The following is a 25,054-nucleotide window of genomic DNA, read 5'->3' on the forward strand; positions in this document are numbered from 1 at the left end:
CGAGCTGCTCCGTACCTCTCCGAGCTTTGCGCGACCTCCCAGTCAGTCAGACGCAGTCAGACGCGCTGTCACTCCTGTTAGCAATGTAGCTAGGCTCAGCATGGCCAATGGTATTTTTGGGGGCTGTAGTTAGATGCGACCAAACTCTTCCGCGTTTTTCCTGTTTACATAGGTTTATATGACCAGTGATATGAAACAAGTTCAGTTACACAAATTGAAACGTAGCGATTTTCTATGCTATGGAAAGTGCGCACTATAATGACAGGCGTACTAACACCTTCTGCGCGCTTCGGCAGCGCATTGATATCTGAGCTCCGTATGCCCAACATTTGAGAATGGCGTTTCAAAACGGCGCGTTGAGAAGCTCTTCCCTTTACTACGTCAGCAAGGGAGATGATCCCCACGCCCCCCCTCTGGATTCCCACCCACTGTATGGATTGCTCTGCCCAGTTGTAGTGAGGAGACCATAGAGGGAGGACACAACAACATGGCATCACCTAAGCGAGCGAAACATGGAAATTGCGCTGTACATGGATGTGACAACACAGAAAGGAGTCTGTTTTTACTGCCGACGGGAGAGCCCCTGAAGACGCAGTGGCTTAATTTTATTTACTCCAATAATACGCTGTCGAGTCTACCTAAGACGGTGTATGTTTGTCGGAAGCATTTTCCTGAGGAATGTTTCCACAACTTGGGACAGTACAGGGCAGGTTTTGCACATCAACTGTCACTGAAGCCTGGGTCCGTACCAAGCATCCCTGCCGCATCAGCCACAAACACCGAACAAGTAAGTGTATAACTGGTCGTTTTGCTGTGTTTTAAAATCGGCGCGTTAGCCTTGCAATGGCTACATTAGCTGTGCAGCTAACCGCTTCCTGCAGTTAGCCAGGTACTCTGCGCTACAAAACTAAAGAGCATGCAGCATGCTCTGTTAAACTGAGTTTAGTCTGGAAATTGACTGTAACTTATGAGCTTATGTTTGACTATTGCTCCGCAATGCATGTCTTCTGTTGGATAAGCGATATGTTGCTGCTTCTATCCTCTTTGGTTATGGAGTGCGTGTTCAAGCCTAGGGTATTATACGTTCGTAAACTACCACTCCGAACACTCTCACTCTCTGTTCTCTGCGTCACGTTGAGTTTACGAAAGGAGTCCGAGGGAGAACGGGGTTTTGTCTTAGCAGCGTGGCTACAGGCGCTGATAGCAGCGAGTATGTGTGTGTGCAGCTTGGTCAAGCCCCTCCCCCTCCCCCCATGGCCCGCCCCCACCCTCTACCCTTCCCCGCCTCCTGCTTCTCATTAGCAAAACGACGCACTGGGAAAAGCGCTGAAATGGGGCTTTCTCCCAGGAGGCTATAGTTACGTGCCGAGGGTTCATTTCGAGAAAGGCTGTGGATATAACATCCGGAAACCTCCACGAGCCCGTTTAAAGCATCAACAAACCACCATGCCATGGGACCTTTAAATATCGTATCCCACCTTGTTTGAATTTTTCAGCATGTTCAGTGCAACCTTTTAGGTTTTGTAACAATACACCCATAAATCACCATTTTCTTTTCTTTATATGTTTCATTTTGCATGACACTTGGTCATGAAACTAGCATAACTATTATCCAACCAGTCCCATCTGAACTTATTCTTCACACTCGCATCTATTTCACGCACCTTAGCTTCATCTCGCTTGTCAGTTGGATTCAACATTTTGATGTTTAAACATATTATGAATGCAATAACTATCGAAATGTTATGAACTACACAAGCAAACTTGGAAGTCGCAGTGAAATAGCGGGAAAGTTTTCACTACGATGAATGTTGGTTGGCTGTTATATCCTTAACGTCGACGTTTTGACCAATCATAAAGCAGATAACAGAAAAGTTTTACTTCACATACAAGCTACCGTTAAACGAGATTGTGCGGGAATCAAAATGGAGGCGTTCGAATAGAAATGTAAAACACTGGTCTACATCTATCGACTGACGAGTTCAGTCTCAGTCACTAGGATAAACGAACCCCACCCACCCACCAATAAATCAAAAAATTCTCTCAATGGATTTGCAATAATATAAAAAAATAGCATTTTTGAGTCCAAAAAGCAGAAAAATCTCATCCCTGGGATTAATGTGTTTATTATTGATACGTTTGTCTCATTCATCTCATTATCTGTAGCCGCTTTATCCTGTTCTACAGGGTTGCAGGCAAGCTGGAGCCTATCCCAGCTGACTACGGGCGAAAGGCGGGGTACACCCTGGACAAGTCGCCAGGTCATCACAGGGCTGACACATAGACACAGACAACCATTCACACTCACATTCACACCTACGCTCAATTTAGAGTCACCAGTTAACCTAACCTGCATGTCTTTGGACTGTGGGGGAAACCGGAGCACCCGGAGGAAACCCACGCGGACACGGGGAGAACATGCAAACTCCGCACAGAAAGGCCCTCGCCGGCCGCGGGGCTCGAACCCGGACCTTCTTGCTGTGAGGCGACAGCACTAACCACTGCACCACCGTGCCGCCTGATACGTTTGTATCATCAATAAAATAACGTTTTGTGCGAACATTTTGTTTTTCATTACTGTATAACTACTTTTGCAGCCCCCTGTATATCCCACCCCTCGACAAGTGCCACTGTAATGAGATCATCAATTTTATTCACTTCTTCACCGGTCAGTGTATTTAATTTTATGGCTGATCGGTGTATATCTTCGTTGCTTCAACATCTGCTTGTTTTTTCTCTCTTGAAGTCAGTAAGGCTAAATAAATAAAGCTCGTCATTATACTGAGAAACCACAAAGCAGATTCAATTAACGTCTCCTTACAAACTTCATCAGTGACTATACCTTTGCTAAACAGCATTTAATAGTTTTTAATCTGTTTATTATTTGGCTTAAATTTAGGGCTGTCGAAGTTAACGCGTTATTAGTGCGTTAACGCAATTTAATTTGATCGCGATTAAAAAAATGATGGCGTTATTGGAGGGGATACAGTGAATTGGGCTCATCTTGGTAAGGAACAATGCAGATTTTCGCGGGTGACTAGCATGCAAAATAAAGCTAGTTACAACATTAACTTTGTGGTAAAACGTAGCTTTACAACTTGTCAAATAAACCCGCAACATGGTCAGTTAAATTGTAGTCTGCATATGCGATGCGAGTTCCGTTTACTTTCACTTTACCGGGTGAAATGTGTTGATATCTGATGGGCTACGATCGGGAATGCGCACATTCCCTTTTCTCCACCTGTAGATTGTAGGGAGCCTAACGATTTCCAAATAGCCTGCTGCTTCACTTGAATGAACTTGCAGGAGTCAAACTACTTCCTCTTTGCTCTTCGAAGTGTAGCTTGCAGCCATTACAGTTGAGAAAAAAAAAATACAGTCTGTTATTTCTCCAAATTGTATTTTGCACATAACCTACAGTATGCCCAACAGATGTCTGATAGGCTACATTGGAAAGAATATGCTGCATGCCTAGATCTAATATCAAAACCCGAATGCCAAATATTTGTGCATTAGGCCGATATATTGTCTATCATAGAGAAGATGAGCCTTATAATTGACATGGAGCCTCAGAGCATATATTCAAATGTTTGCTCTGATGTAGAAATGTATTTGAGTACAATTTAAACAGATGTTTAAAGATTTTTTTTGCGATTAATCGCGATTAACTACAACCCTGATTCCAAAAAAGTTGGGACAAAGTACAAATTGTAAATAAAAACAGAATGCAATGATGTGGAAGTTTCAAAATTCCATATTTTATTCAGAATAGAACATAGATGACATATCAAATGTTTAAACTGAGAAAATGTATCATTTAAAGAGAAAAATTAGGTGATTTTAAATTTCACGACAACAACACATCTCAAAAAAGTTGGGACAAGGCCATGTTTCCCACTGTGAGACATCCCCTTTTCTCTTTACAACAGTCTGTAAACGTCTGGGGACTGAGGAGACAAGTTGCTCAAGTTTAGGGATAGGAATGTTAACCCATTCTTGTCTAATGTAGGATTCTAGTTGCTCAACTGTCTTAGGTCTTTTTTGTCGTATCTTCCGTTTTATGATGCGCCAAATGTTTTCTGTGGGTGAAAGATCTGGACTGCAGGCTGGCCAGTTCAGTACCCGGACCCTTCTTCTATGCAGCCATGATGCTGTAATTGATGCAGTATGTGGTTTGGCATTGTCATGTTGGAAAATGCAAGGTCTTCCCTGAAAGAGACGTCGTCTGGATGGGAGCATATGTTGCTCTAGAACCTGGATATACCTTTCAGCATTGATGGTGTCTTTCCAGATGTGTAAGCTGCCCATGCCACACGCACTAATGCAACCCCATACCATCAGAGATGCAGGCTTCTGAACTGAGCGCTGATAACAACTTGGGTCGTCCTTCTCCTCTTTAGTCCGAATGACACGGCGTCCCTGACTTCCATAAAGAACTTCAAATTTTGATTCGTCTGACCACAGAACAGTTTTCCACTTTGCCACAGTCCATTTTAAATGAGCCTTGGCCCAGAGAAGACGTCTGCGCTTCTGGATCATGTTTAGATACGGCTTCTTCTTTGAACTATAGAGTTTTAGCTGGCAACGGCGGATGGCACGGTGAATTGTGTTCACAGATAATGTTCTCTGGAAATATTCCTGAGCCCGTTTTGTGATTTCCAATACAGAAGCGTGCCTGTATGTGATGCAGTGCCGTCTAAGGGCCCGAAGATCACGGGCACCCAGTATGGTTTTGCGGCCTTGACCCTTACGCACAGAGATTCTTCCAGATTCTCTGAATCTTTTGATGATATTATGCACTGTAGATGATATGTTCAAACTCTTTGCAATTTTACACTGTCGAACTCCTTTCTGATATTGCTCCACTATTTGTCGGCGCAGAATTAGGGGGATTGGTGATCCTCTTCCCATCTTTACTTCTGAGAGCCGCTGCCGCTCCAAGATGCTCTTTTTATACCCAGTCATGTTAATGACCTATTGCCCATTGACCTAATGAGTTGCAATTTGGTCCTCCAGCTGTTCCTTTTTTGTACCTTTAACTTTTCCAGCCTCTTATTGCCCCTGTCCCAACTTTTTTGAGATGTGTTGCTGTCATGAAATTTCAAATGAGCCAATATTTGGCATGAAATTTCAAAATGTCTCACTTTCGACATTTGATATGTTGTCTATGTTCTATTGTGAATACAATATCAGTTTTTGAGATTTGTAAATTATTGCATTCCGTTTTTATTTACAATTTGTACTTTGTCCCAACTTTTTTGGAATCGGGGTTGTACATAATTTTATGAGATTAATCGCGATTAAAAATTTTAATCGTTTGACAGCCCTGCTTAAATTACAAGATCCTTGTTTAACTTGTTGCTATTTAAAAATAATATTTGCCTTACTGTCCAAGTTGCTGTTATAGAATAATCAACACCTTCTGACCAGTGTAGTAGTTGAGTCACTAAACCTCGAGTCCCCAGTGTCCAAGTCATTAAAAAAAAAACTGGAGTCGAATCCGAGAACGAGACTCCAACCGCACCATTTGACGGTGGCTGTTTCAGCGCCATTAACATTAGTTTGTTCCTGAACAGGTGAACATGCTTCTCTTTATCAGGGAGTGTGAAGTATTCTGTCAGAGACGGATGTAAATGCCGAAGGCGTGTTTATTAACATAAAGTGAAGACAGGTACACAATCCAGAACGGCAGGCAAAATCGTAAAACAGGCCGAGCGAGGCACAAACAGGCTATCGTAGACTCGGCAGACTCAAAGAAGAGAAACAGGAAATCGGGGATCAGGAAACAAGCCTCGGTAATGTGTCAACAATGCAACTCAATACTTCGCAAACTAAGTGTGTTTTCATCGGTTTTACACTACCGTTCAAAAGTTTGGGGTCACCCAGACAATTTTGTGTTTTCCATGAAAAGTCACACTTTTATTTCCCACCATAAGTTGTAAAATGAATAGAAAATCTAGTCAAGACATATTTCTGGCCATTTTGAGCATTTAATCGACCCCACAAATGTGATGCTCCAGAAACTCAATCTGCTCAAAGGAAGGTCAGTTTTATAGCTTCTCTAAAGAGCTCAACTGTTTTCAGCTGTGCTAACATGATTGTACAAGGGTTTTCTAATCATCCATTAGCCTTCTGAGGCAATGAGCAAACACATTGTACCATTAGAACACTGGAGTGAGAGTTGCTGGAAATGGGCCTCTATACACCTATGGAGATATTGCACCAAAAACCAGACATTTGCAGCTAGAATAGTCATTTACCACATTAGCAATGTATAGAGTGGATTTCTGATTAGTTTAAAGTGATCTTCATTGAAAAGAACAGTGCTTTTCTTTCAAAAATAAGGACATTTCAAAGTGACCCCAAACTTTTGAACGAATATCGGCGCACACTTTAATCCTGTGCAGGTCCGAGTCGTTTACGGCGCACGTGCAATCTGGAGCGCACCCGAAAGTCTATCTGATGCACGCACCAAGGCGCGCAGGTGTGACACTCTTGCATGAAATTAGCACAAATTAACGTAGATATAAATATCTCATCTCATTATCTCTAGCCGCTTTATCCTTCTACAGGGTCGCAGGCGAGCTGGAGCCTATCCCAGCTGACTACGGGTGAAAGGCGGGGTACACCCTGGACAAGTCGCCAGGTCATCACAGGGCTGACACATAGACACAGACAACCATTCACACTCACATTCACACCTACGCTCAATTTAGAGTCACCAGTTAACCTAACCTGCATGTCTTTGGACTGTGGGGGAAACCGGAGCACCCGGAGGAAACCCACGCGGACACGGGGAGAACATGCAAACTCCGCACAGAAAGGCCCTCGCCGGCCACGGGGCTCGAACCCAGGACCTTCTTGCTGTGAGGTGACAGCGCTAACCACTACACCACCGTGCCGCCCCAGATATAAATATCTTATACCAAATTATTATGGCATGTTACAAAATAAAGAAAAAATCCGAGTCCTTGTCTCCAATTTACGAGTCCGAATGCAGTTAATGCACGAGTCTTAGTCCAAGTTGAGTCGCGAGTCCTTAAAATTAGAGCACGAGTCGGACTCGGGTACTACAAGCCTGCTTCTGACCGATCGGGTCTGAGAATTCAGCAGCACGAAAGAAATAAAGAGAGTTGTGGGTGTCATCCAGATGACTGATGAACAAACCCTCCTCGTACATGTCCTGTAATGTAAGCAACAAAAATTCTTCTTTTCCACATCAGCACTGTTACAGCACCAGCTGCAAGTAGGACCTGTAGGGAATCCAAATAAAGACATGTAACCTTGATCGGTGTGAGCAGGGACGCATTAATCACCTTCATTGATTGGTCCCTGAGAGGAAGTGTTTAGGCAGCAGGGAGTTGACAGAATCCATGGGAAGGCGTTAATGAGGTAAGAACACTTACCTCTGAAGGACTGTATTTATTACCTGCACACTCGGTGAAACTGCTTTATAGAAGCGTGCTACGTAATTATGCTTTTCTAAGGTTTCATTTTTCATCATTTCTAGTGACGCACTTTCATCTACCACGTGCGAGTTTCGTGAATTAAAAAAAAAAAAAGCAAAAAACCCTGAATGTCATGTTGGATTACAACATTTTAAACTATAGTGCTTTGGGAAAGCCCAAAGCTGAAAAGGCTACTTCTCAGTTCTGGCTTTTGTCAAGACAGCTCAAAGCCTCTTTAAAATGCATTACTCAATGTACCCTTGACATTTCAGAAGGTATTTTACCTAGTTAGAAGGGTTTAAATACGACTTCGACATACTTCATACGGTTGTTTGTAAGTTTAAGAGTACAGCCCTCTTTCTAATTAATCTTTCATTGCTTATTTATTGTACCTTGGCTGTTGCGTGATTGAGCATTTCCTGCCAGGTTGGATCCAGCGTGTTCCTGTCAGCCAGGAGGCCTTGCTCGGCCACGTACACCATCTCCCTCGCAGCCGTGTGCATGGACACGGCCCTCTCATAGCGCAGCGCTGCCTTCTGCGTTTCCTGCTGCGCCTGTTGGTAAAAGCGTCCCGTCAATCAAACATCAACCGGACATCTCTCCGTCAGTCACTCGTTCTCTTAAAGGACATGGGACATGAAACATAAAAGCACGCTATATCAGTTTCTTTCCATTAAAAATATGAATTAATTGCATCAACAAATACAAAATCATCTATTAAATTCAGCAAAATCGTTATATTCGTGATGATTATATGGCATTTCTGCTCGACTTCCGATATGCATTTTTTGCGACCGGAAGAGCCGCTGTCACGTGATCATACGTCACAAAAACTTTCGGGCACAGCACAAGCGGGTAGATGAATGGAGAAGTGGATGACAAGAAAATTGTTTTTATAGTCTTTAAAGTACATTGGACATCATGGTGTATTGTGCTGCTTATGGTTGCAATAATTCCAATGGGAAATGCCCTGGAGTAAGTTTTTTTGCATTCCCCAAGGACCGAAGCTGAGGAAAGTGTGGGCTCACCTGCGCATGCGCAGTAGGCTTCGCGCATGCGCAGTAGGCTTGGTAGGACAAATCCAAGAGGTAGGATAACTTCACAGAACACCTGTTGAAAAAACTTTGCACCTACTGTTTCCCACAAACTGTGTTCGGACCATTTCACTGAGGATTCTTTCAACATTAATACTCAGGTACTGAGCGATATTAATTCATGAAACAGGAAGTATAAGGATGAGAAAAAAAAAAAAAAACCAGTTTAAATCGGGAAGCTGCGCACATTTGCGCCAGGCTGCACAAATGTGCGCAGCTTCCCGATTTAAACTGTTTTTTTTCTCATCCTTATACTTCATGTTTCATGAATTAATATCGCTATTTTTTTTTAAAAATCGGATCTGCGCGATTCAGCCGTGAAAAAGGCGGCATCCGCCGAAAGGCGCGCTGTTTGCATCCCTGCACGGAGGCCAGGGGACAGGGCAGGAATATTTTTGTTGATATGAGTGATCCGGTGCGATTTCGCGACCCCCCTGTTGAAGACCTCTGCGCTAAGCGACTGAAAGCCGAGGTAAGGGTTAGTATTATAATTTTGGGTGTATCAATTATTGATTATCATAATTCTGACTCGTTTCGCCATTTTGAATGTTTTCATCTCGGACTCTGGAAGCATTGTATCTCAATCAATCTCGAAAAATATCAGCAAAAAAAAAACTAGCTTGCAACGGACTTTAGCTAGATCTATGATGAACTTTCAATGTATGATACAAAAATAATACTTCTTTCAACAGATCATTAGCCTTTGAGCAGAGCTGTTTTTAACTTACCAGGAAGTGTTATCGAGCCGACCACTTTCAGTTTCATGAGGGCTGAATGAACTCTCACTCTCAGAATCATCTGACCCGTCAGAGTAAAGACAAGATCCATGTTCATGTGAATTTCCAGCTATCGGTTGGAATTGATAGGGTCTAACTTCACATCTCTGTGAAACATCGGGAATGTCACTGTCGATGGTGTCCATTTCGGTAACCTGTTTACATTAGATTCCCAAGCGCTGGCTCCTTGGAAAGTTTTTGTTGCGTCACGGGTCACGTGACCACCTAGCTCATTAACGAATCATTGTTTTACACTGATGTATAAAAAAACTTGAATAATGTGATGATTTTCACATTTTTGACGCCCTGCAGTGATTTAGATGGCATTTCTTATGTCCTTTATACATAATTATGCCCAGGTAAAAATCCATGTCCCATGTCCTTTAAAGGGATCCTCCTTCTCAAACTTATTTTAAAGTAGTCACAGATTTCCAAAAAAAAAAAAATCAAACTTTCATTTTCAGACACCAAATAGAAATGAATTTTCTTTAAAATACCACATGGATTTCCTGCGTGCGCGATGACGTCAGGTAACGCTCACTTGGAGCAACTCAGCTGTTTATATTCTCCGTTTACATCGTAGTTTTGCAAGCATTTTTACCAAATTGATCAGTTTTTAAATAAAGTATGCCTCACTGTGGAGCATATAAATGCCACAATGATGCTAAAAAGAAAGCACAAGCTGGAACTTGGCTGCATTTCCGCAGAGAAAATGCAAAGTGTGCTTGATCAGCTGGAAGACAGAATCATGAGGGGTGTTCACACGGCACATATTTGCATCGATGCTGCACCGATGTATTTTGTTGCGATATATCTTACACCGGTGTAAATTTTGTGGAGCGTTCACACCTCACAATCCTGCTTACTAGAGAGAAGCGTGTTAGCACCGGTGCAGCCCCACTTGCGTTCACACGGCAGTTTTTGCGACCGTGCCATACGATAGTAATAATGCGGAAATGAAATATGCGCATGCGTGAAAATGTACTTCCTTTTCCCGGTTGTCATGGCATCACCAAGCACCGGGAAAACAACGTGGATGAAGACACCAGTGTTGTCAGATACTGCTGACGTTTTCCAGCCCAAAATATGTTCAAATCTGCCAAAATGCACTTAAAACCGCCCAATCTGGCAACACTGGAAGACACACAGTTCTGTTGTTGTTGATATTCGCCATTTTGGAAGCGCAAAATACCAGGATGCAAATTATGCAATGCCCGTATGTAATCAACTCTCCTCACGCGTAGCGAGTCTACCCCTGTAGCGTTCAGACGTCCCATTTTATATCGGAGCTGCCCCGCAAACTAGCATTTACTCCGGAGTAAATTTCTTAAACCACCTCCCGAGCAGGGTTAGACTTGCACCGGTTTAAGCAGCTTTCAGGGGCTACACCGCTATAACTTTGTACCGTGTGAATGCTCTACCGGGGCAGCCCCGGTACTACACCGGAGTAAAAGTTGCCGTGTGAACACCCCTATAGACAGAAACTGGATCAGACATCAGACCTCGTGCTGCAAATCTTTTTTACATGATCTATACAAAGTGTGGATGGTAAGCTGCGTGTAGTGCATGTTGCTGCGTGCTCTAAAATCCCGGTTTAAAATGGCTCAGCTCGCAGCGTGACATGACACTTCGCACTCAATTTTTTTTTTTTTTTACATGATCTACAGCCGGTGCTGGGTAAATTAATATGGAATCAATTTTGTGCCAAAATGTTCATACAGTACTTTTGAAATATCAAACAAAAACGATAAATCAAAATACAAAAAAAGTCAATTTTTTTAGACTGGCAAACAAATTATTCGTGTAATCGTGCAAAATATCAGTCTATTACTCTTCAGAAACCTTTTATTTTTGTTCCGCGTCTTTCTCAGTTTTGTTTGATGTCATTTATTTTGGTTGCGATTCCAGCTTTCTCGTTTGCGCTCCCTGACTTTTTGCTTGCAGTTTTGACACAAACTTCCCGTGTGGGTGGGCTGTCCAGGAATGCATTCCCATTGGCTAACTTGTGTTTGACTGACAGCTACGCTCAGCCATTTCCTACTCGGATTCTGGCGGACTGTTTGACGAGTGACCGATCCATTGACGGTAAACGAGGATCGAGTGGACTTCAGTGGCGACTATGATATTGAATTAATTCAACAAAGTGTAAATACGGGACAAGTGTGTTGTATGTGTTGCAGTAGTGCACATTATCCAGGCGTGTTTAACGTTAGCAAGACAGCTATTATATTGGGTAGTGGAGCTAAGGCTAACATTTGACTTGCCACGAAACACCTGCATAATGTGCACTACTGCAACACATACAGCACATTTGTCCTGCACTTACACTTTGTTGAATTAATTCAATATCATAGTCGCCACTGAAGTCCACTCGATCCTCGTTTACCGTCAATGGATCGCTCACTCGTCAAACAGTCCGCCAGAATCCGAGTAGGGAATGGCTGAGCGTAGCTGTCAGTCAAACACAAGTTAGCCAATGGGAATGCATTCCTGGACAGCCCACCCACACGGGAAGTTTGTGCCAAAACTGCAAGCAAAAAGTCAGGGAGCGCAAACGAGAGAGCTGGAATCGCAACCAAAATAAATTACGTCAAACAAAACTGAGAAAGACGCGGAACAAAAACAAAAGGTTTCTGAAGAGTAATAGACTGATATTTTGCACGATTACACGAATAATTTGTTTGCCAGTCTAAAAAACTTGACTTTTTTTTTGTATTTTGATTTGTTGTTTTTGTCTGATATTTCAAAAGTATTGTATGAACATTTTGGCACAAAATTGATTCCATAAATTAAGTGTGTGTGGCATGGTTTAAAACAGATTTTAAAGCACAAAGTGTCATGTGCTGTGAGGTGAGCCATTTTAAACCGAGATTTTAAAGCACGCAGCCACACACTTTCTGTAGATCATGTGGAAAAAAAAAAGATTTTGCAGCGTGAGGTCTCATGCTTGATCCAGTTTCTGTCGGTGATTCTCTGTTCCAGCTGATTAAGCACACTTTGCGTTTTCTCTGCGGAAGTGCAGTCTAGTTCCAGCTCGTGCTTTCTTTTTAGCATCATGCTCTACAATGAGGCATACTTATTTAAAAACTGATCAATTTGGTAAAATACTCTGACGTAAACCGAGAATATAAACAACCGAGTTGCTCCAAGCGACTGCTGCCTGACATCATCGCATACCGTACATCACTAACGCAGGAAACCCATCTGTGGCATTTTAAAGAAAATTCATTTCTCTCGAACACTATTTGGTCTCTGAAAATGAAAGTGAGATTTTTTTTTTTTGAAATATGCGACTACTTTTACTTGAAATAAGTTTGAAAATAAATCCACTGGAGGATCCCTTTAAACCATTCATTAAAAATGATACCTGGCGTAGACTAAATCCTGCAAGGCGTGAATCCTATACACGATTCTACGCTACCTAAGCCAAAAACGCTTAGATTAAAACTTGAAAAAGAAGAAAGCTGACTCATCAGAAGAAGAAACTGCTGTGCTGGAGTGAAAAGCCTCCAAACAATCAATAAATGGATGGAACCTGGAACAGCAGGCCATATTTCAGACAGCTAACTTAGTGGAAAAAAAAAATGTCACTGCCACCGCCACTGAGCATGATGTCTAATTTGGTTTTGGACAAAATGCTCCTCAATGAAGATCGATTCAAAGTTATGGGTTGGAAAGAGAAAGCCTCCACGGATGCATAAGGTTACTCTGAGTTTAAGGTCACGACAAAGAGATTGATGGCAGCTCCTGTTCGAACACGGGCATAATTTTTGCCAAAGATACGCTTCAGCTGTCCCAGGAAGGAGCAGGACCGAACCCATCCTCTGCCCTGAATACCAATTCGGAGTAGCACTGGTAACCAATATTGCCTTTAAAGATCTGCACTTGGACAGAATTCACTTCCAAATCCAATCTAACACAACTCAGTCGAGGTCTTCAGGGAGAGCTGAATCTGAACAGCACAGGCAGGGGCATTAGATTAGGAGAGGAAACGAAATTCTTCGGGATGTTAGACGCTCGGTGGTGGGCTGGATACTCCCGTGATGGAGAATTAGCATAGAAGAAAAACACTACATCCTAATAAACTCTTATTAGGCCTCAGGAATCACCGCTTTGTGTCCTAGATAGAGTGTACTCGGCGAGAGGCGAACCAGGTCGAACTTCAATCCAGTTCTGTTTCAATCAAACAAACCAATTCTGTTTCAATTGTTTTCAATTACACCCCGTGGCCTTGGCTGAGTGTTTTCCACCAGCGCAATTACATGTTTGGAGATTGGATGCTAACAATGCTAATGAAAAGTGATCTGAAAATCATATCTTGTGCTTGCCAGGGGTTAATCGCATTACGGAACACATGGACTGTCTTGCCCTGTAATGATCATTAAGCCAAAGGATATTTTTGAGATCAATTTCTCTACGCTTGTTTAATGGAAAACATCGTTATCGTTCCCAAGCAGTACGGCGACAAATATTCATAACAAGGATTCCTGCATCGAGGATGATGATGATGATGATGATGATGAAATGCTTTGGAAAAGGCAAGACTCTTTCACGCACCTCTTTCGCTAGTCTACGGGCTTCGTAATACGGCCGGGCTTTTTCGATGCACGCGCCAAGCTGGGAGCCCTGAGCGTTAAGTTTGCGTGCCGACTCGGTGAGTATTTTCCTGTAGCTGGAACGTGCTTCCTTAAAACAAGAGATTAAAATATGGATTATCATAACAGACATGTAAAAAAAAATCCACAACTCATGCATTTTAGCAAAATCTTAGTTTTACTTGATCAGCATGAAATATCACAATGCAACACGGTCTTGATCTGTTTTACCCATCATGTTCGGATAAAGGGTTCCTTTGCAGCTTCTTAAAAAAGGGTTCAAAAAAATGGAACCCTTTCAGATAGGTAAACACTCTGGGTTTGATACAGACCCACTGAAGGACAAGCAAAAACCCCTGAAGGCAGGGATCACATTTAACAAACGAAGTGGCAGCGACAGAGCGTACGGAAACTCTTGGACCATAACCGTATAATACTGACGTGCAAAGGCAAACCGCAGTATCTGCATATCGTGTTGGTGGTAAAAGACAGTCCAATAGTGAATAGGTGACGCAACTGGACCGTCTTTTGCCACCGACACAATATGCAGATACTGCAGTTTGCCTTTGCACGTCAGAATAATTCTATACCTCAAACAAAGCTTTATCTTGCTCCTAATGATGCAAAGCATGAATGTTCTGGACAACAACTTGGGGGGGGGGGGGGGGGGGGGGGGGGGCGCACTTCAAAAGAAACGCATACCATGCGCAATGATTTGTTCATTGGTCATAATCAATCTCTCCTGTTGTCCAATGTTCAGACGTCCCACCCCTATAAGAATCTTACCGCTTTATTTGGTCAAAATGCCTGAAATGTTCTGAGGATATACAGGAACTAAGAAATTGACATTTAAAGGGGAACTGAAGACAAATTTATCATCATCAAAATTCCATTTCTCATTTTATTAAATATCGGAATGCATTTTTGATCGCTATTTTGTCACTGTTGTAGCAAGTGATGAGTGTTTGAAATATGCTCTGTAATATATCAGTCCGTATGTCAAAGCGATGGCCGTAAGCGAGATTCGTTGAGACCTGTGCGAGACATCGTAGGACGGAAGTAAAACGTACAGCAGAAATCAAAGTCACCGACATCCACCAGCGCTGTCAAAAGACGCGCGCGCCTTCTTTCGAATGCTGACGTAATCAAGCCGGAAGTTTTGTTTGTTTTGAGAGCAATCAGGAAAGTTTGAAAAAAGTAGGCAGTAATCGTCATTTAAACTCGTTTTTGTGCAATACTTCGTTTGGAAAACGGTTTTCAAAATGGCGGCACTGACACCTGGCTGACACTTCACATTTCGAAGTCTCGCACGAGTCTCGTGAAGATCGCGCGGATAAGCGACGCCTGCCGTGGACCAAACGAACTAAATTCAACATGGCTAAAAACCGAATAGGCCGATAAGTATCATATTTAATAGCAATTAGTTGCCAATAAGAGTTACGATATAAGGTTACTAAAACCGAAAACGTCATTGAATAACACGTTAATTAAGAAATAAAGCAAGATTAAAAATGACTTCAAAAATTCCTGAATGGAATGTACCATGAAAAAAAAAAAGCCAGCCAATATTATTATTATTACCACCACCACCTCGCCCAGGACTGAATCCACCAGGGGTCAAGGTATTGGTTTTTTGTAAATGATGTTACAGGAAAACGGCTGGACCAATCTTCATGAAACTTTCAGGACAGACGGGCACAGGTAGGGGTCGACCAATAATCGGCCTGGCCGATATATCGGGCCGATACTCTGCATTTTTAGGGTTATCGGTATCGGTCATAATTTCCACCGATATGCCAATAACATGCCTTTTTGCAGCCACATTTCGTTCCTAACGCGACTGTCACTGCACGTTCTTTCCTGCACTCGCCTCTCTGAGTTCAAGAACACGGTCCCGCCCACCACAACATCTGATTTGTTTGGCACAAGAGATATAGCCAATCGACACGTGTAGCTAAACGCTGTGAACTGTTTCAAGGCGGCCGTACGGGCACTCGGGCAGAAGCGGCACAAGGGATACAGCCAATCAACACGCGTAGCTAAACGCTGTGAACTGTTTCAAGGCGGCCGTACGGGCACTCGGGCAGAAGCAGATCCCACTTCAAGGTAAGGACACGCTGCTTTTGCCGCAATAAGTCACAAACACACAAGTTGCAAGAGCACAACATCATTACATGTTTACATTCTTCATCTACTACTCGTTAAAATTGTCCATTTGCATCTGTGTAGCCACGCAAACTTAGCTTACGGAAGGAAGCACTTGAATTAGCCTACAACCAACTAGTCTCACTGAAACTACATGTAATGCTTCCTTCACTACAATATAATCCTCCTAAATTGGGAATATTAGGCTCGGGCATTAAAAGCATTAGAATGTAGATGGTTACTTGTTAAGTTGTTACATAATAGGGAGTGATCGCCTACTTTATGTTTGATTTTACTTTTTAAAAAATGCTGCACGCAGCTCCCTACACTTGATTTGTTATTTAAAAACTACTTGAAGTTGGTAAGTCTTACTTAGTTCTTAGTGTAAAAGAATCCAGAGTGTATTTTCATTTATTTTCCACTGAAAATGGTGAGCTGTAATATAGTAGGGAGTGATTTATTTTTTTATTGGCGAATATTTATTTTATTTTATTTCTCATTTTATTCTAACTAATGTTTGACTTTATTGTACAAATGCTGCTGGCATCTCCCTGCACAAAATTTCATGTTCAATTTTACAATTAAACATACATTTCATGGATATGAAGGTCTGTGTCAGTGTGTGCTATGTTTAATTTCATGTGAATTATAATGTTTACATTTATCGGTGGCGGCACGGTGGTGTAGTGGTTAGCGCTGTCGCCTCACAGCAAGAAGGTCCTGGGTTCGAGCCCCGGGGCCGGCAAGGGCCTTTCTGTGTGGAGTTTGCATGTTCTCCCCGTGTCCGCGTGGGTTTCCTCTGGGTGCTCCGGTTTCCCCCACAGTCCAAAGACATGCAGGTTAGGTTAACTGGTGACTCTAAATTGAGCGTAGGTGTGAATGTGAGTGTGAATGGTTGTCTGTGTCTATGTGTCAGCCCTGTGATGACCTGGCGACTTGTCCAGGGTGTACCCTGCCTTTCGCCCGTAGTCAGCTGGGATAGACTCCAGCTTGCCTGCGACCCTGTAGAAGGATAAAGCGGCTACAGATAATGAGATGAGATGAGACATTTATCGGTTGCACATATCGGTTATCGGCATCCCAATTCCATAATAATCGGTATCGGCCCTGAAAAAGACATATCGGTCGATCCCTAGGCACAGGTCTCAAATAGAACCTCCAAAATTTTGGAGGTCATCTGGCCAAAGTCAAGGTCACGGTGACCAAAAAGGTAAAAAAAAAAAAAAGCTCTGAGATCAGACTGCAGGAGTGCTGCCTCAGAAAGACTCCGCCCACACTACCTGACTCATTTGCATACACTGCTGTCATTGGATGGTTTCTTGGCTTGTTTACATACGCAAAGGAAGGGGGTTTGGCCACGTCCACTTTTAAACCCCACTGATAAAAACTTCCCCGTTCTGTTGATTTATTACTATAAATATAAATTATAAATAAATGGACTAAAGAAATCGCTTTCAGACAGGTTTATGCTTATTACAGAGGGAAAGCGCGTTCCACTGAGCTTCCACTGTCTGTACTTTATATTATTCTACTCTTACCTCTTAAAGTTTTCAAAACTGAAACCTCCGAACCAGGCTGACATACACACACACTGTCGCAGCGGACGACAGAATCAGAACCATGTTTATTAGCCAAGTAAGTTCACACACAAGGTCAAGATCACCAAAAAGGTCAAAATCATTTTTTCGCGATATCTTCCTTCATATTCATCATAAGTGCTACCGGGTGAGGTTTGTTTTGCTTGGCAACACTTGTTATTTATTATTATACATACACATTCTTTTCAGGTGTTCAACGCGTCAAAACTCTCGCAAAATCTTCCGTATTTAAGGAAGCAGGGCGGCACGGTGGCGTAGTGGTTAGCACTGTCGCCTCACAGCAAGAAGGTCCTGGGTTCGAGCCCCGGGGCCAGCGAGGGCCTTTCTGTGCGGAGTTTGCATGTTCTCCCCGTGTCCGCGTGGGTTTCCTCCAGGTGCTCCGGTTTCCCCCACAGTCCAAAGACATGCAGGTTAGGTTAACTGGTGACTCTAAATTGACCGTAGGTGTGAATGTGAGTGTGAATGGTTGTCTGTGTCTATGTGTCAGCCCTGTGATAACCTGGCGACTTGTCCAGGGTGTACCCCGCCTTTCGCCCGTAGTCAGCTGGGATAGGCTCCAGCTTGCCTGCGACCCTGTAGAAGGATAAAGCGGCTAGAGATAATGAGATGAGATGAGATTTAAGGAAGCAAACCTGGCGGCCATGTTTGTTTACAAATTATCCCAGTCGCTCGCTCGCTAGCGCAAAAGTTTTACGTCTCTGACATGTGACGTCGCATTGTCTTGACAACCATGCAATATCGTAAACCATATTCAACGCTCATTCTCCATTGGGTAGAGTGATGTAATACACGTAGGATAAGCGATATGCTAACAATATTGCATGCTATCAAACCAAATGAATGGAAGCTGCTAGAAGGGAATAGAACACGTTTTTATTCCATCGAAAAAAAAGTGCCCTGTATGGATAATAATGATGAGCATTGCGTGATGCTCAGAAAGTTGAATCAAGGGGGCGTCGTGGCTCAGGTGGTTAAGGCGCCATGCCATGAATGCGGGCGACCCGGGTTCGGTTCCGGCCCGAGGTCATTTCCCGATCCCTTCCCGTCTCTCTCTCCCGCTCGTTTCCTGTCTCTGCACTGTCCTATCCAGTAAAGGTGCAAAAAGCCCAAAAAAATATCTTTAAAAAAAAAAAAAGGAAAGTTGAATCAAGTTCAACTTGAACCAACACTCTGCTCCTACAGCGCAAATCTAGCTGTGTCAACCGTTCCACTGTCGAACCTTCGCAAGCAATAGAAACTCTGATGCTTCTGCCACTGGTCGGTATAATCCCCGCCGATATATCACACACACAGTACTGTGCAAAAGTCTTGGGCCCCCTGTTTTGTTTTGGTTTTTTATACAAACTTTGTTATAGATTTCTATTTTATGACTTCTACATTATCCAGTCGGTACAAAACCATTTTAAGAGTCCAAACATTCGTTTCATTTTCCAGCACAAAAATAAACATTACAGAAAAGAAAAAAAAGTTTGTATCTGAGCAGCGTATTCCATAAGACAGCACTTTCCAGATTAAAAAAGAAAACATAATGAAAGCTGCTGGGTTTTGGTGCAAAATGAAGCGAGTGTGACAGTCAGTGTCTAGAAGAACTGTGGCTGGTTCTGGAAGATGCTCAGTAAAACCTACAGATCATTTCCACATCAAACTGCACTCACTGGACCTCAGACTGCTATTGTTTTTTTTTTAAAGCAAAGGGTCGTCTCACACCAGATATTGACTTTGTTTCGTTTATTTATTATAGCTTACTGTTTATAGTATTGTTTTAATGTTGAAATGTTTCATTTCATTATTTTTAAGCCGTTTTTGGTCTCCAGTATTTCTTTATGTGTGCCTAACACTACGTTCAGACTGCAACCTGAAACGACCCATATCCGATTTGTTGTGAAATCCGATTTTTTTGTGAGGCCGTTCACATTACCAATTATATGAGACTTGTATGCGATCTCCAATATGAACGGAAAACGACCCAAAAGTGTCCCGCATGCGCAAATTGACACGTAATAAGCACATCTACGTAATACGTAAACAAAAAAAGCGTGCACTCTTCATGTTTAATGATTTCTTTTTTTGTTTGTTTGTTTAATTATCTGGTTAGTGTTAAAGTGTGAGGTCTCGTGTGTGTTTTTGTTTCTGAACTGAAATGAAAACGTGTAGCCTGGTAACGAGGGTTGACTCCTAAATGTCTCTCTAATTTCTATATAAGTGCACTACATGTTACTAGGAAGTAATGGATTTTTAAACTCTATATAGTGCACTCGAGCTTCAGTAGGCAGTCATTTGGGATACGGCCGCTGTATTACCAAACTCTTAATTCAGGCTTAATAATTTGCACATATTTATTTCGTCATATTAATAAACTTTTTCTACATTTTTATAAATATTTATTTAGATTGTTTATAGCCAGCTGAATTCTGCAACTTCTCTCAGCGCTGGCTCAAGGTGCATAAACACCAGTGCAGTTTGCTATGGAGATGAGGCGAGACCTGGCGATGTGGTTTTTGTGGCGCCGGCTAATGAGACCGAAGGTGTCAAATTACTGGAAATTTCCAGAACAATCTTATAATCTTGTAATACAGGATGGTTTAAGTTATAAATCAGTTATAGAAACTGTTTTATTTAATCAGGCTAACAGATCAACATCCAGGTCCCTACCAAATCCACCATTAGCTTGATCAATTCTATAAAAGTCTATTTAAATTCTGAAAACTGTACAAATGTTGTTGTTTTCCACCAAAGAGGCGGGATTAGCCAATGCAGAATAGTGACGTTTGTCTCTTGTTGATGACGTGTAGGTTGCATTAATGCGACCTGTCCGGTCAGACTGCAGTCGCATGTGAAAATATCGGATATGCATCGGAATTAGGACCACATATCCAAGCGGCCTGGGTCGCATGTGAAAAAATCGGATCTGTGTCGTTCAGATTGTCAATAACAAATCGGATACAGGTCGCATATGGGCAAAAAAATCGGATATGGGTCGTTTCAGGGTGCAGTCTGAACGTAGTCTAAGACTTTTGCACAGGACTGTGTTTACCACTCGTTATCACTTTAATTTTATGCACTCACAGGACAGTTATTTGGAAAACCTCTACACCTCCTCATTCATGTGACAAGTTAATTTTCGCATCAAATCACAATGGTTAAAAAAAAAGTGACCTCGGCGACTTTAATCGTGACATGGCTGTTGGTGTGAGTTTGAGTATCTCAGAAACTGCTAATCCTCTGGGATTTTCACATGAGAGATTACACAGAATGGTGCAAACAGCATCCGGTGTGCAACAGTTCTGCACCAGAGATGCTCGGTTGATGAGAGAGGTCAGAGGAAAATAGAGGAAGGATGGATATACTAACACAAATAATCACTCTTTATAACTGCGTTGAGCAGAAAAGCATCTCAGAACACACAGTACTTCAAACCTGTAGGTGTATAGGCTACAACAGCAGAAGATGACATGGAGGTCCACTCCTGTCAGTCAGGAACAGGAACCTGAAGCTACAGTGGGCACAAACTCACCGAAACCGGATAGCTAAAGACTGGAAAAATGGCAACTGGTCTGTTCCCCCCCCCCCAAAAAAAACGAGCTGTTTTGGTTTCTGGAATTCTCAAACCAGACTACCTGGCACCAACCATCAAAGTCACTGAAGTCAAATTTTTTCCTCATTCTGAAGTTTTCTGTGAACACTTCCTGAAGCACCTGATCTGTACGTCCAGGATTTTACACACTCTGCTGCTGCCACGTGAATGAGCAGGATTGCAGGCGTTCCTATTCCAGCGGATTAAAGAACAGATTCGTTAAGTCAGGGTAAAGCCAGCGGCATCATTTTCATCATCATTTTCTTTGGTGTTACACACACACACTTCAGAGAGATATGGAATGTCCCATGTATGACACTTAACAGTTATTCCACGAAATCTAGTCATACATGAGCGGATAGCTGATGAGGCGCGTAGCACTGAGTCGGCTATAAGCCTTGTACGACAAGATTGAACGGAATAACTGTTTTATTCTATCCACATTCACTGGATTTTGAGAAACAGAGCATTTTTACTTTTAGCAAATTCAATAAATAAAAAACTTTATACAAAACATCCAACAAAATCATTTCCAATTAGAATGTAAACAAACCGGTGAAATGACAAATGCGATAATAATAATAATAATTCTTGAAAATAAAAAAAAAAATTTAAATACGTTCTTACCACCAAATACTTTCATTCCATATTTTGTTGCTTTTTTTGGGGTTTTGTTTGAGTTTTTATTTCGTCCTCGGTTGGTTCAGCAACACGCTCCGCCATTTTGTTTTTCTCTACTCATGGTATATGAGCTGATATCCTAGTAGTAGAGTAACCAATCAGAGCAGCGATTGCTCATATCCAGTGAATGTGGACAGAGTAAAATCTGTAAAATGCTCCAAAAGATATCTACTCTGAAGAAAGGTCTACTTAGAGTAATTATAAAAATCTTGGCATTTGCACGTTTACTCAAAGTCAAACCAGCAAGACTGATCATGATGGCCTGTTGAGACTGAACCCTAAAGTGGAACTCACATCCAGCTGAAGCTCCAGTCTGTTTATTTCCTCACTCGCCTGGTTGAGATGCTCCAGTTCCTCCTGTTATGGGAGGGTGCAGAAACATTATAAAGGACTTAAAAGTAAAAACAAAATAAAACCATAAAAGACTGGTATAGTACAGAAACAGTAGAGCACAGGGTTTTTTTTTTTTTAAATCCACAAACTTTGTTGGAAGAGATTGTTTTTACCTCTATTTGCTTGTCTGTTCCCAACATGACTCAAAAAAAAAATAATGAACAGATTTTGATGAAATTTGGAGGAAAGATGAGCCATGGGCCAAGAAACAATTGATTAGATTCCGATGCAAATCCGGATATGCACGTGGATCCAGGTTGTTGTTGTCTGTTCCCAACAAAACTCCAAAAGATAACGAACAGATTTTGATGAAATTGAGGAAAAGGGGGCCGAGGACTAACTGATTAGATTCTGATGCAAATTTGGACATGTATGCTGATCCAGGATCCGGATATGTACGCTGATCCAGGATCTGGATATGTATGCGGATCCAAGATACTTTCTTTGCCTGTTTCCAACATAACTTTAAAAAAAAAAAAGCAGTGAACAGATTTTGATGAAATTTGGAGGAAAGATGAGCCAAGGGTCAAGAAACAATTGATTAGATTTTGATGCAAATCCGGATATGCACATGGATCCAGGTTGGTTTTTTTTGTTGTTGTTGTCTGTTCCCAACAAAACTCCAAAAGATAGTGAACGGATTTTGATGAAATTGAGGAAAAGGGGGCCAAGGACCAATTGATTAGATTCTGATGCAAATTTGGATATGTACGCTGATCCCGGATCCAGATATGTATGCGGATCCAAGATACTTTCTTTGCCTGTTTCCAACATAACTTTAAAAAAAAAAGAAAAGAAAAAAAAAAAAGCAGTGAACAGATTTTGATGAAATTTGGAGGAAAGATGAGCCAAGGGTCAAGAAACAATTGATTAGATTTTGATGCAAATCCGGATATGCACATGGATCCAGGTTGGGTTTTTTTTGTTGTTGTTGTCTGTTCCCAACAAAACTCCAAAAGATAGTGAACGGATTTTGATGAAATTGAGGAAAAGGGGGCCAAGGACCAATTGATTAGATTCTGATGCAAATTTGGATATGTACGCTGATCCCAGATCCAGATATGTATGCGGATCCAAGATACTTTCTTTGCCTGTTTCCAACATAACTTTTAAAAAAATAAAAAAATAAAAAAAGCAGTGAACAGATTTTGATGAAATTTGGAGGAAAGGTCAGCCATTGGCCAATAACAAATTGATTTGATTTAGATGCAAATCCGCATTGCGGATCCAGGATTTTTTTTTTTTTGCCTTTTCCCAATGCGACTCAAAAAGCAGTGAACAGATTTTGATGAAATTTGGAGGAAAAGGTCAGCCATGGACCAAGAACCAATTGATTAGATTCTGATGCAAATACACATATCCAAGATATATATATATTTTTTTCCTGTTCCCTACGTAACTCAAAAAGTAGTGAACGGATTTGGATTAAATTTGGTGTACAGCTTTAGTATGATCCAAGGTTCAAGTGATTTGATTTTGACGTTGATGGCATGTGGCTTGGCAGAGATATACACTCAACTGTGGTCCCTTCTAGTTCTTTTTCTTGGAATAAGATCCAGTTAAAGCAATGCAATGGAAAAACAAAGCCACTCTTGGTTAAAAACAGGGTTTAATTTCAGTAATAAAAATGTCTACCTGTATTCTGGGGTCCAGTTCTTCATCTTTATACTGATCTTCATCCTCCTCCTCATCATCCCGTACCGTGATCCCACCGGTCCCGACACACCCAGCTCCAGATGCTGGGCCATTGCTGTGTTTTCGCTCCTCCTCCGCTTCTACACCGGGAGTCTCTCCCCTCCAGCCCCCGGCCTCGGTCTCACCAGAACCGGGGGGATTCTCACGCAACCTCCCCGGCTCCATACGCGGCCTGTAAGACCAGGCGTCCCAGTTATAACAATAACATGCGATACGTATAAAAAGTGAAAATTTTAAAAAATGCAAATAATAGAATTTTATAGATATTTTGCATTTAGTTAGTTTTTTTTTTTTTAAAAATAGGTCCAATTCTTGGTTAATTTGCAAGGAAAATGTTAGCATGCTAGCTAGCTAGCTGGTTGCTATTGACAGGAGAAATTCCAGACCACACCGTTAGCCAAGTGCAGTTACAATATGTGACTATTTTAAGACATATAAACGTAAGCAATTCAGAAACTAATGAAATAATATTAATTATGAAATGATGACTACCTTTATTTGAGTATGTTAAGAGTCCTCTCATCCCCTGCCCGCAGTAAAAGTGTGTATCAAGGATTTCCTCCCCCCATCTTGGAGATCCCACTGGAATAACCCTGTGTTTTCCAAATGGCACATTCTCCCTCATCTCCACACTAACATATCTAACACATGACACTCAAAACTCCTGGCCATTCTGGAGTCTTTAATAACTCAAGACATTCATTATACTACACTAGGTCTAATTATTTGAAAGACTCCTTTATCTAAATGAACAGGTCTCCAATTTAAGCCACCCAGCTAACAAAACGTTCTGGCAATGTTTGGTTTTGGTTCTTGAAACGTTCAGACATCATTTTTTCATCCCCATTTGGTTTTCCATGGAAGTTTTCTTGAGTCAAGTCAAGTTTGTTTGTATAGCGCTTTTAACAACAGACATTGTCCCAAAGCAGCTTCACAGAATCTGAATGACCCAAGACATGAGCCAATTTTATCCCTAATCTATCCTCGAGAGCAATTCCAGCGTTATGGACGTGACACTTGAACTCAAAATGGCAACAAATGACCCAGTGCATGTT

General features: G+C 41.9%; 1 protein-coding gene across 3 annotated transcripts in view; it reads right to left on the reverse strand.

The window, feature by feature from the left end:
* sh3bp5lb (SH3-binding domain protein 5-like, b) overlaps positions 1–24,614 on the reverse strand; it is a 37,278-nt gene extending 12,664 nt beyond the window's left edge. Inside the window, exons 1-5 of one of the 3 annotated variants that reach the window (XM_060904661.1) lie at positions 24,492–24,614; positions 23,940–24,171; positions 22,206–22,268; positions 13,876–14,004; positions 7,841–8,002 (exon numbers count right to left, since the gene is read on the reverse strand). In XM_060904661.1, the coding sequence (XP_060760644.1) occupies positions 7,841–8,002; positions 13,876–14,004; positions 22,206–22,268; positions 23,940–24,164 (579 nt within the window). In that variant the 5' untranslated portion in view covers positions 24,165–24,171; positions 24,492–24,614. The remainder of the gene's footprint in view (positions 1–7,840; positions 8,003–13,875; positions 14,005–22,205; positions 22,269–23,939; positions 24,172–24,491) is intronic. The other 2 variants (XM_060904663.1, XM_060904662.1) reach the window with 2 other exon arrangements.
* Between the last annotated feature and the right edge of the window lie 440 nt (positions 24,615–25,054).

The sequence above is a fragment of the Neoarius graeffei genome, chromosome 22, assembly GCF_027579695.1.
Source record: "Neoarius graeffei isolate fNeoGra1 chromosome 22, fNeoGra1.pri, whole genome shotgun sequence".
NCBI classification, from domain to species: domain Eukaryota; kingdom Metazoa; phylum Chordata; class Actinopteri; order Siluriformes; family Ariidae; genus Neoarius; species Neoarius graeffei.